The sequence below is a fragment of the Bos indicus x Bos taurus genome, chromosome 2, assembly GCF_003369695.1.
Source record: "Bos indicus x Bos taurus breed Angus x Brahman F1 hybrid chromosome 2, Bos_hybrid_MaternalHap_v2.0, whole genome shotgun sequence".
Lineage (NCBI taxonomy): Eukaryota > Metazoa > Chordata > Mammalia > Artiodactyla > Bovidae > Bos > Bos indicus x Bos taurus.
This window is the reverse complement of record NC_040077.1, coordinates 118,312,530-118,325,056: the sequence shown is the minus strand read 5'-3', so window position 1 is coordinate 118,325,056 and position 12,527 is coordinate 118,312,530. Positions and strand designations below refer to the sequence as shown.

The window sequence follows — 12,527 nt, the reverse complement described above, 5'->3', positions numbered from 1 at the left end:
CATCTCTTATGTCTCCTGCATTGGCAGGCAGCTTCTTTACCACCAGTGCCACCTGGGAAGCCCCCAGTTACTACTCACACTTACTGAAAAAAATATTACATTATGTTCAAAAGAGAAAAAAAAAAGAATGAAGCTAAAGATGAGTGGGGAAGATTCTTTCTCTTCCCTTCTCTGAGACCTGAGATAGAACCAGGCTGAGTTTCTGAGGGGGCAAGTGAGGTCACACTGGGGTCACCACAGCTACATCTGCCTTGTCTTGTACAAAAGTTGATCATTTCAGCTAACGGCAAGCAACTATTTCTCATATTTTGAACTCAAGCTATTTTATGTTAAAAGAAATTAGGAAATGCTATAAAGTGGGAAAAGTTAAATTATATATGTGCTATGGCCACCTGATGCGAAGAACTGACTCATTGGAAAAGACTCTGATGCTGGGAAAGATTGAAGGCGGGAGGAGAAGGGGATGACAGAGGATGAGATGGTTGGATGGCATCACTGACTCAATGGACATGAGTTTGACTAAACTCCAGGAGTTGGTGATGGACAGGGAGGTCTGGCGTGCTGTAGTCCACGGGGTCACAGAGTCGGATGCAACTGAGCGACTGAACTGAACTGATATGGTCATTAGGCAAACATTTATATATGGACTTCCCTGGTGGCTCAGACGGTAAAGAAGCTGCCTGCAATGAGGGAGACCCGGGTCTGATCCCGGGGCCAGGAAGATTCTGTGGAGAAGGGAATGGTTTACCCACTCCAATATTCTTGCCTGATGAATCCCACAGACAGAGGAACCTGGCAGGCTACAGTCCATAGGGTGGCAAAGAGTTGGACATGACTGAGCAGCTAACATGAACATAAAAGCAAAAAATCCATTTATATTGGATTGGCCAAAAAGTTCATTTGGAGTTTTCTGTAAAATATGGAAAACTTGCCTAGTGGCTCAGATGGTAAAGCGTCTGTCTGCAATGCAGGAGACCCAGGTTTGATCCCTGGGCTGGGAAGATCCCCTGGAGAAGGAAATGGCAGCCCACTCCAGTATTCTTGCCTGGAAAATCCCATGGACTGCACAGCCTGGTAGGTTACCGTCCATGGGGTCGCAAAGAGTCGGACACGACTGAGCGACTTCACTTTCACTTTCTTTTCATGGAAAACTTGAACAAACTTTTTGCCCAACCCAATACTTGTTGGTACCAAATGAACTATACTTTGGGAGGAGGAATTCAGTTATGATAGATGAGCAAGATGAGCATTTGTACTATAACAATTGTAATTTACAAGCTATTACATCTATTATCTCGCTTTTTTCTCATAATATGGTGAGGCAAGTTTTATTATTATTCCCATTTGGGTGAAGACTAAGTTCAGTATGAGAGATACTACGTTGACCCACACAAAATAGACACTCTTGGTACAGCTGAAACTCGAATCCAGGTCTTCTGAGCCTAAAGGCTGTGCTCTCTTTCAGTGAGCAAAAGGCCAGACAAACATTACAGGGAATTGTCTGTGAAGGTTGTTGTTGGGCTTCTCAAACGTGTACATCTTCCATCATGTTATTGAACCACGTGCCCTTGTATTGGGTGCAGATGGGAACCTGTCGGCACTTTCTATGGCAGGAGAGGAGATGGCCTGGTTACCTAATGTTCATTAACTTAAAAAGTGTGGAAATGCCATCTTTCCTCCAGCCTCTCTGGGATGCTGTGTGGAAAAGAGCCAACAGAGAATAATTGAGCCTGCTCTCTTCAGAAAGTCTGTTTGCCAGATGGCCCTTGCTGGCATCTGGGAATGTGGTCTTGGGAAGGGGTCTCACTATTCCCAGAACTTAAGTGGCTCACTGTGCCTGAACTGTTGGTATAAACGATATTGTGTGTGTGGAATGCCTGCTTTCCTTCCAAGAGTTTGGAATTTTGGCATGTGCTAGTCAGAGGGCACTTATGTAACTAACCCTTGATAAAAACCCTGGACGCTTAGGCTCGGGGCAGCTTCCCTGGCAGACAACACTGCATATCGTTGTTGGAGAATTAAGTGCGTCACGGTGACCCCTCTGGGAGTGGACTTTGGAAACTGACATCTGTACTGTGTGCTTTTTCCCCCTGCTGATTTTTTTGGTGTGCTTTTTCAATAGAATAAATAACAGCCGTAAGTTCAACAATATGCTGAGTCCTTTCAGTCTTCCTAGTGAACCACCAGACCTGGGGACAGTCTTAGAAACATGTTCCTCCCCTCAACAAGGGTCCACGACCTGTACAATATATTATTCACATGGGAGTTTTCTAGCTGAAAAGTGTAGAATATTGTGAAGCCCACCTTTTATCATTTTCTCCTTATATAAAATCCCCATTGCCTCACCACAAGTCACGGGAAGCTGATCACGTCGAAAATCCATATTTGTATCTCTGGGAACTCTTGGACCTGCAAGGAAGCATGTGGTTTTTTCATTCCATCTTGCTCTAACATGGTCTCTCCTCCCCCATCTTGAGATCCTTCTTTATAAGTTGAAATGTAATGGGAGGATTTCTCCCATGAATTTAGATACATATATAGGTCTTTCTTTTATGGCAGGTTAGGTCCATAAAGCTAATATCACTTTATATCCCAATCCTCTGAAATCCTATATACACACCTCTTGAGGAAGGATATGAATTCCCAAGCTTGCCAGCCCTAGCTACCTATTGCACGATCATTTTCTTCCTGCTGTTTTGAAGGAAGATTTATAGTCATATCATTGCTTTGAAGTTATACAGATGGAGAAAAAGCCTCAATTTTTCATTTTTTCTCCCTGTTTGAGGGCTCAACTGAGGCAATAAAGCAGGATTGCAATGGGCCCCCAGAGGGTCAGTTCCATCTTCCTGCTTTGGTTTCTGCTTTGCTTCACTTCTCCTTCATGCGACCTTTCTCTGTGGCTAGACTGTAACTTGCTCTAGAAGAAACCACAAATTGCTCAGGGAGAGGGCCTCTGTACGCCCTTGGGTGAGGGTGCTGAAGTCTGGTTCCTCTGAAGCAGGTGCTGAAAATCTTAGAAAGAATGTCAGTAGTAGGAACACTTTATCTTGCCCTCTGGCTAGCATTGAAGGGGATCCATTAAAGACTGATGTTGGGGCCTCTCTCTGGATGGGGAGGGTAGGCTGTGGACAGTCCTTCCAGAGTCAGTTCTATTAGAGTTGGGTGGGCATAGGAGGCCAGTCAAATTCACCTGCCACCCACCAATTTACAGAGGAGGAAATTGAGGCCAAAAAAATGAGTGACAAGCCAAAGTTATACAATCAAAGAAATTTTAGGAATTTCTTTGGTAACAGGTCTCATTACCACTCAGAGTCCCCTTTGGTGGCTAGCCTATGGTTCTCTATGTAGGCAAGAGAAGAATGAGCTAAATATTACATGAGTCATACTCTTTAGATACATTTCTTCATATTTCCCTCCTCAAAAGTTATCACTGTGGTGAGGGGAGACGTGCTCAGGAAGCCTGGGGTCTCTCACAGATCAATTGACTAATCAATGAAGTGGGTGCCTGTCATGTTGTTGAAACTGACCAGGACCAAGGACTATCCTAATGTTTGTTACTGGCTCTATAAGTCCATTAAGAAAATTGATTGATCACTAAAAACATGAATTATAAAATAGAAATTTGCATTATTTTAGTTAAAAATACATTAATCATTTATTTTTTTACCTCTTTTTCTGCCTCTTTTCAAAGGCTCAGTGCAGACTGTTTCTATCCCTGGGAGAAAGTAGAAAAATAACATAAATGTGTCTTTTTACAACATTATATTGCAAATAGTGTTTTGCAAAAATACCATTCAAATGTCACTTTTCAGGAATCTGTCTAGTACATCAAGAAAAATGTTAAATGCCTTGATAAGGAGTTAGGAGTTTTTTCTGTAAAGGGCCAGGGAGGAAAATATTTAAGGTGCTACGGACCACAATTCCTTTTGTGATTACTCAGCTCTACTATTTTATTGTGAAGGCATCCATAGACGATTCATAAATGTTAAGATGTGGCTCTAGCTGTGTTCCACTAAAAATGTATTTATGAAACAGTTCATGGATTGAATTTGCCCTGTGGATCTTCGTTTGGGGGAACTGTGGTCTAGACTTAGTTACAAAGATGAGGCCTATCTGAGATATATCCTGTGTTTCTTTTACTAACATTTCCTAGTCATTCCAAATAAAATTGAAACCACGTCTTACACATTTCCCAAGTAACAGAGCAGCAACGTGAGTAGAATAATGAAGCTGGACATCTGTCAATCTTTATTGTGCGCCAGGAACGATCCTTAGAACCTGTCTCTATTGATTTACTTTATCCTTAGAGCAAAATTATCAAATAAGAACTAATACTATCCTCATCTTACAGATGAGAAAATTGATGTGCACAACTAAAAATACAAATTAAAAGCACTGAAGATTTACTTTTACAAAGAGGCAGCAATGAAAGGCAGCAATATTAGGTCTCAAGGAAAACTTTACGCTCAATTGTGTAGGTCAGATAACTGCCACAAAACTAAACTTGAAAAGTTTTTGACCAAAAATGGTGGCAAAAATGAGCAAGGGCTGAAAAAAAACTAGTTCAATGGCCCAAAGAAGGGAAGCTTATAACACTGATTGTTGTTTTTGTTGCTGTTTTTCCATCACTAGGTCATGTCTGACTTCGTGACCTCATGGACTGTAGCATGCCAGGCTCCTCTGTCCTCCACTATCTCCCAGAGTTTGCTCAGAATCATGTCCATTGAATCATTGATGCTGTCTAACCATCTCATCCTCTGCTGCCTCCTTCTCCTTTTGCCGTCAATGTAAAATTGATGCCTAAGTTCCTGAAGTTGTAGGTAGGGTTAAAGATAGCACAGAATGTTGACTTGGATATTTCAGAACAATGTAGTATCTGATTCAGTTGCTGACTGCATCCAAAGAGCTGAGGCATGTCCACGTGCACGTGTAAGTCTGCATCATTCAGCAGTGTCTGAATGTTGAAGTCAGGGATGCTTTCTAGCTAAAGGTCTGTGCCCATCATTCAGTTCCCATGGCTAGAATCCTAGAGTACTAATTTGATAATGCTGGTTCCAGGAGAAAACAGCTCATAGATGAAGCTGAGGTGGGCCTTGCTGGCCAGTTAGTCTCTATTATTATTTCACTTTACAGAGGAACAAACTCAGGCAGAAGAGGCAATGTGACAGACCCAAGTCCACAGGATCACCTCAAGGGGGTGGGATGTGGGGCAGGACAGTTTCATCACTTGTGAGTTACACAATGTTTTATAGCTACAACTATTTCCAGCCTCAAAAGTTATCAGTTCAGCACCGCAGAAGCCCTTGGGCCTTGGGTTCTGGTTGCAGATTCCACCACCATGCTACTTGTTTGAGATATCATCTTTGTCTCCTGTCATGTTTTAGAAGTTGACTAAATCTGGTATATTTCTCAATGGTTAGTAGCTACAGAAAGTAATTAGAGAAATAAGTCTATCAATAAAAGTGTAGAATAAAACATAAGAATTTAGACATTTAGTTATTAAACATTTATTTACATATTTATTTCCTCTTGGTTTGCCTCTTTGAGGCTCTGTTACTCAGAATCTCAATTCTATGTCTTCCCCCTCTTTCTGAGAAAATAGAAAAATATAAAACAGATGCTGCTGAAAAGTTGCATTACATGTAATAATACTTTAAAAAATTCCATTTTACTGTAAATTGTCAAGATCCTGCTGCATAAAGAAAAATAAATACTCTATAGCCTTGCACTTACCAAGCCTTTGATGGTTAACCTGGGTTCCTAGATTTTATGTTGTTTACTCTCACACTAATCCAGATACATTTACATCTACATTTAAAAGAACTTAAGGCAAGTTTTATTTCTTGTATCTAAAGGAACACTTTGAGAATGATAATAATGAAAGCTGAAAATGAAGGAGAGTAAAAAAAACTGGCTTAAAACTCCACATTCAAAAAACTAAAATTATGGCACCCAGTCCCATTACTTCATGGCAAATAGATGTGGAAACAATGGAAACAGTGAGAGACTTTAGTTTTTGGGGCTCCAAAATCACTGCAGATGGTGATTGCCACCATGAAATTAAAAGATGCTTGCTCCTTGGAAGAAAAGCTATGACCAATCCAGATGGCTTATTAAAAAGTAGAGACATTATTTTGCCAGCAAAGGTCCATCTAGTCAAGGCTATGGTTTTTCCAGTGGTCATGTATGGATGTGAGAGTTGGACTATAAAAAAAGCTGAGCCCCAAAGAATTGATGCTTTTGAACTATGGTGTTGGAGAAGAGTCTTTAGAGTCCCTTGGACTGCAAGGAGTTCAAACCACTCAATCCTAAAGGAAATCAGTCCTGAATATTCATTGGAAGGACTGATGCTGAAGCTGAAACTCCCATACTTTGGCCACCTGATGCAAAGAGCTGACTAATTGGAAAAGACCCTGATGCTGGGAAAGACTGAAGGCAGGAGGAGAAAGAGACAACAGAGGATGAGATGGTTGGGTGGCATCACTGACTCAATGGATATGAGTTTGATCAAACTCCGAGAGTTGGTGATGGACAGGGAATCCTGCTGTGCTGCAGTCCACGGGGTCGCAAAGAGTTGGACACGACTGAGCCACTGAACTTAACAGTTGTTACATGCTTATTATATGCTAGACACGGATTAAGATCCTTACATTTACTAATTTATCTTAGGGAGTTTTACTACCCCCGTTACCTATAAAGAAACTGAAGCATCCTGAAATTTAAAAAATTAAGTTTAGCAATCCAGATTTCCTTTGCTTGAGAGGCAGAACCAATGCAGCTATGCAAGAATTTGAATTATCTAGGGATATGTGATGGTGACCTACACAAATAATACATTGGCCATCATCTTAACCCTGAGTGAAAGCTTTTGGGCTGAAAATATGAAAGAAGCAGAAGAGCTTGTTCACATGGGTTTGGGCAAAAAATGATCTAAAGAATTAACCAAGAGAAATTGCCCAAGTGGAATTTGTAGAAATATAATTTCAAGTCATAGAAAACCTTAGGGTGAGAGATATCAAAAAAGGTTGATTGAAACCCTATCTCAGGCGAATAGGCTCTCAGATATAAGAGGTGATGGGTTGTGAGAGGACAGATGAGGGGGCTTGTGTCCGTGAATTTCTTGAATGCCGTGTTCAAACATGTTGATTCCCAAGGCAGGGCCATGGAATGTGCACCTGTCCTTCCTTTCTTCTTTTATTCTTTGTTTCCATTTCTTCCCTTCATTCTTTCCCCTTTTCTCTCTTCCTTCCTTTGTTCCTTTCTCTTTCTTGCACTGGACTACAGTTTGGGCCTGTTTAACCATAGGCTTTTAGGCAAATGAAAAATATTTTCTGTTCCTCTATGTTTTTCTCTGGCACTGCTTGATTAACCTTCCTTCAAACCTGTTAGGCCAAAAAAATTAAAGATACAAAAGTAGTCTGGTTTAGCTTAAGAGTTCTCCTTACTGGGAGAGTTGGGGTTTAAGTCCAGGTAATAATTGTTCTTTGTGAAGTTTCTCTCTCAATATACCACAGGAAGTAGAGTGGTTGTTCTTGGGTTTCCTATTCAAATAGACTATCTATTGGCACCAGAGACTTGCTATAGAAGTTCAGTGTTCCCCTGCCCTCAAGGCAAGTGAGGAAGCTTCCAAGATAATTAATCTGTGTCTCCAAGGGCTTAAGGGAGGCAGAGGTGTTTAAAGACTCAAACCTGGAAAGTCTAGAGAGGGGTCTAGAAAGTCTGAAGACCATGAAGAGGCATGAGCCTTCCCTGGAAAGGGAGAGGTTCAGTTAATTCTTGAGAGATACTGTGTCCAGGAGGCCATTTTGGATGAAAGAGGTGACCCTAGGAGGGGTGTGGACCTCCTGGAAGCTGAGAGACTAGGAAGGAAGTGGTAAGCCATCGGTTGGATTTCCTGCATCAGGGGAACTTCAGTTGAGAAATTCTCCCTGAAAGGGGAGGATCTCTGAAGAACCCACAAATGTGACTCATGCATCTGCCATTTCTGGGAGAAGTGAAGGGTTTATTGCTGGAGGGCCATTCCTGGTCTCGACTACTTCCTTCTCTCCTTCCTCCCCAACTTGAATTAGCCAAAAGCAGTAGATAGTGAATGGCATTAGAGAGGATGTGTAGATGGTCGAAGAGGCTGGTCTTACCCAATTTCCCCCCTACCTATTTTACAGTTTTAATATTATATCAGCTCAGTCTTTTTAATGTTGAGTGAGAATATCACTGCTGCTGAAAAGGATTAACACAACTCTGGGGCTTATTTAAGACTTTATCCTGTGGCATAGAAAGAACTATTTAAGAGAACAGATTTGATAAGGAAGGAAGTAGGAGAAGGAACAAATATGATCTGTGCTTAGACTTCTCATTCCAACTATTAAGTTAAATATGGAAGTGAGATTTCACAAAAACTCAGAGGACAAAATTCTTAGACCAGGTAAGTATAACCTGGGAAATAAACAAGATGATAAAGATAAGTATGGGGGGCTTCCCTGGTGGTGCAGTGGTTGAGAATTGGTCTGCCAACGCAGGAGACACGGGTTTGATCCCTGGTTGGGGAAGAAGATCCCACATCCTGTGGAGTCACTAAGCCATGCGTCAAAACTACTGAGCCTGTGCTCTCGAGCCTGGGAACTGAAACTTCTGAGCCCACACGCTGTAACTGCTGAAGCGTGCACAACCCAATCCAGTTTTCTTGCCTGGAGAATTCCATGGACAGAGGAGTGTGGCAGGCTACAGTCCATGGGATCACAAAGAGACATGACTGAGTGATGAATACTACTACTACATTGTAAAATATATTTAATATATAATAATACTATATTCAAATATATATACAGTATTAGAAACAATCAGAAGAAATTGAAAGGATTTCTTCCAAATGAAAGAAATGTATATCCAAATATATTTTCAGCTCCAGAAGAAAAATCTTGTCATCTCTACAGTGCCATGTAAACCCAACAGCAGTGTTTTATATGATATGATTTTAAAGAATGACCAAAAGAAATAAAGTAGAGAAGAAAAACATTAGTAGAATGGGAAAGGAGCAGGAAAAAGAAGGGAGATAAAGAAGAGAATATAAGGAATGAGGTAGAAACGAAAATCACAGAACTCAGTTCAGACAATGGGGTGTCACTAGTCTCTACGGCACCAACAGTGTGGTGTGTGCTCTGAGTTTGGTTTAAGTAATTGTGTGTATATTGGGCATAGATCTGATGTGATACCAGTCTGGCTTCTGCTTAATTGATTAAATTCTCTCTTGTCTGTTTCTCCTCATTCTGTTGAGAGCTGTGTTCATCAGTTACAACAGAATTTTCTAACACTTTCTTCCTTATTTTCCACTCAACGCTAACTTGTCTCTGGCCACCAAAGCTCTGGGTTGCATCCACATTCCAGCTCCTTTTATTGCCAAAGTGCCTCAGGTAACAACAAGGCCAGCCTTGAACCAACAGAGTTTGACTTTGCCTCTTTGAGGAAATCAGGGACTTGGGAGGAAAACGTGGAGAACAAGTAAGCAGATTGCTGTTTGTCACCCATAAGTATTCTCTCTTTTCTTTCATAGGACGCTTGGCTGCCTGTAGCCTCCCCTAGCACTTAGCTCTGGCCATGTGAGTAAGTGTGGGCTAATGGGATGTGAGAAGAATAGTCTGGGTCTTTCCATTAAAAGAAAAATGTGGGTGATATCCCTATCAACAGAAAACAGTGAACAAATCCTTAGCATTCTTGAAAAAGAGAACCGAAGTAACAGAAGACATAATTGAAGGTAAGTTCAAGAAAAAATTTTCTGAAATTATTAAAAAAAATGAAATATATTTTGTGTAAGTACATGTATTTTCACTCTATAGCAGAGAAAATAGATTCCAGTCAACCCTGAAATATATTCCAGCAAACTTACTGGACTTTAAAGATAAAGAATTGAATGGGCAGCCTGGGCCAAAAGACCAAGTCATTTTCAAGGGAGAGGAATCTCTGGCTGTAGAATTTTCTATAGCAACATTGAATGCCACAGAAGGTTTCAGGAAAATCCTACAAGACAGTTCTAGAAGTAAAGAACAAGCAAATTATTTTCAGGTATAAATAATAAAAGCAAGTACTTTTGAATAGGGACATTTTGGAAATATTGGTCCTATGAGTACTTATTGAGAAAACTGCTAGAGGGTCCACTTTAGCAAACCAAGACAGGACTGAGACATTTTGGCAAGAAGATTAAAATAAAAATGTAAATGAGGTGAAAGACCAGAGTTTTAAGTGTATATGTCCTGAAAATATAGATATAATGTAATACCAAAAAAATTGCAGAGGAAGGCAGAAATACGAGTGGTAGAGCAAGGTCATTGTTTTACTGTTGGGAGTCAAGGGGTATTATTTGGATAAATAAAGGATAAATATAAAGCACTTTTTATATATGAGAGGTAAAAAATAAAGGGAATGTGCAGCCTAAATTGGGTGGGAGAGGAAAGAGACTGGACAGAGAAATATAGGACACATACTAATTTTGCAAATCTACCAGGGTGAGGGGGAAATTAATGGGATCTGTCTACAGAGAGGATCAAAGGTGCCATATAAAGGTAATTCTAAGAGTAATTACTACAACAAAAGAATAAACCTTTGTAAATATCATAAGTATATACTCCCAACCAAAGGAAATACGGGAAATGAACAAGAACTCAATTCAATTTCTTTTAAAGGAAAAACCCAGAAGTGGCTCATGTTTCTCCTACTCAGGAGAAATGTGGCAGGGCTAACTGCAAGACCAGTTGGGAGGGTTAGCCTCAGCTAAGCAATCCTATGCTCAGCTTTAACCACTACAACCAAAATGCAAACCTTCCTAAGTATCACAAGTACACAGATGCACATAAATGCATTGAAGACAGAATGCAGAGTGTTGACATTTTTAATATCCAAGACACTAGAACAAGATGAATCATCAGTACAAATTAACATGACAGAAACAAGTTCAAACATTTTGGTCCTAACAATAACAGGACATGACTTAACTCACTTATTTAAATAATATATTTTGTAATTAAATTACAAAGTAAATCCCAACTTTTAACCATATACAAAAGACTGAAGTAAAAACACATTTTTAAATGCTGAAAATCAATGTACAGGCAAAGGTAATTTTGGCATACATCAACGAAAAGAAACCAGGGAATCCTGATCTGATTATCAAACAAAGTATAATCCAGGACAAAACGTTTTAAGCAAATAGAAATTACAGGAAATATCATAAGAGGTAAAAACAGTCTACTAGTAGACACTCTTATTTTTTATTACCCTCAGTCCACAGATGATCAAGTGGACAAAATGAAAAGGCTCTGAAAGACCCAAATAATACGTTTTAACAAGGTTGATATTATTGATACACATTCAACTTCATATCTAGAAAATGGAAATAGAGAATGTACATTTTCTCCCATGCTCTGTTAAGCAACTCTTGGGTCAGAGAGTAAATATAAATCCAAATTGCAGGCTGTCTGGCAAGCAACAATAATAAAATATTGCCTATGAGAACCTATGTATTATTTAATTTAAAAAACTAATTCTAGAAAGAATGAAAATGTGTATATATACAGCCAATCTTCATTACTCACATATTCCACATTTGTGAAGTCACCCACTCTCTAAAATGTATTTGCAACTCCCGAGTCAGTTCTCATGGCGCTTCCATGGTCATTCATGATGGTGCGCACAGCAGTGAAAAATTTGTGTTGCCAGACACACGTGTTCCCAGCAGAGGTTGAACAAGACAAAGCTCTGCCTCCTTGTTTCAGCTTATTTTGTAAACAAGCATCCTTTTGCCATCTACTTAATTCCATGTTGTTCTCATTTTGTGCTTTTTGTTGGTAATTATGCTGCTTAAAATGGCCTCAAGCCTAGTGCTGAAGTGCTCTCTAGTGTTCTTAAGACTGTGACGTGTCTTATGGAGAAAACACATGTGTTAGATGAGCTCCAATCAGGCATGAGTTATAACGCCATTGGATGTGAGTTCAGCATTAATGAATCAACATGTATAATAAATTAGGTGTCTTTAAACAGAAACATTCATGAAACAAAGATCTATGTTTATTGGTTTACAAAAATAGGACCAGAGGCTCACAAGAACCAAACCCTCTATTTCTTTTGGAAGCAAAGTTTTGCTATTCGCTACTTTGTGTTTGGGGTGACTTCATACAACCTCTATACCATGAATAATGAGAACTGGCTGTATTTGTATACACATGCACACACACACAATGTATTTTCAGAGTCCACCCAATTTTTCCATTGTTTTTGATTTCAGATATTATACTTATTTCTATTTGGTTCTTTTTTTTTTCTTAAATATATATAGTTTTGAAACATTTTGTGAATGGATGTGGAGGGACTAGGGAAAAAAAGAGGAATCAAGCACATTTTTCTATATTTTTGACTCAAGCAACCGAGTAGAAATAATGTCATTTAGTGAGAGAAAGGTGGTGGATGACAGGTTTGGGAGTGAAATAAAGAAATGGGTTTCATGTGTCAAATCTGAGACTCCAAGTGGAAGTTTGGAGTCA

At 39.7% G+C, this 12,527-nt stretch overlaps 1 protein-coding gene across 9 annotated transcripts in view; it reads right to left on the bottom strand.

Moving 5' to 3' along the window:
* Nucleotides 1-12,527, bottom strand: part of LOC113876541 (nuclear body protein SP140-like protein) — a 94,980-nt gene that overhangs the window by 18,589 nt on the left and 63,864 nt on the right. For 8 of the 9 annotated variants that reach the window (XM_027515954.1, XM_027515936.1, XM_027515962.1 and 5 more), the window contains 2 exons: nucleotides 3,668-3,715; nucleotides 2,305-2,409 (listed from right to left, as the gene is read on the bottom strand). In XM_027515954.1, the coding sequence (XP_027371755.1) occupies nucleotides 2,305-2,409; nucleotides 3,668-3,715 (153 nt within the window). The remainder of the gene's footprint in view (nucleotides 1-2,304; nucleotides 2,410-3,667; nucleotides 3,716-12,527) is intronic. The other variant, XM_027515908.1, reaches the window with a different exon arrangement.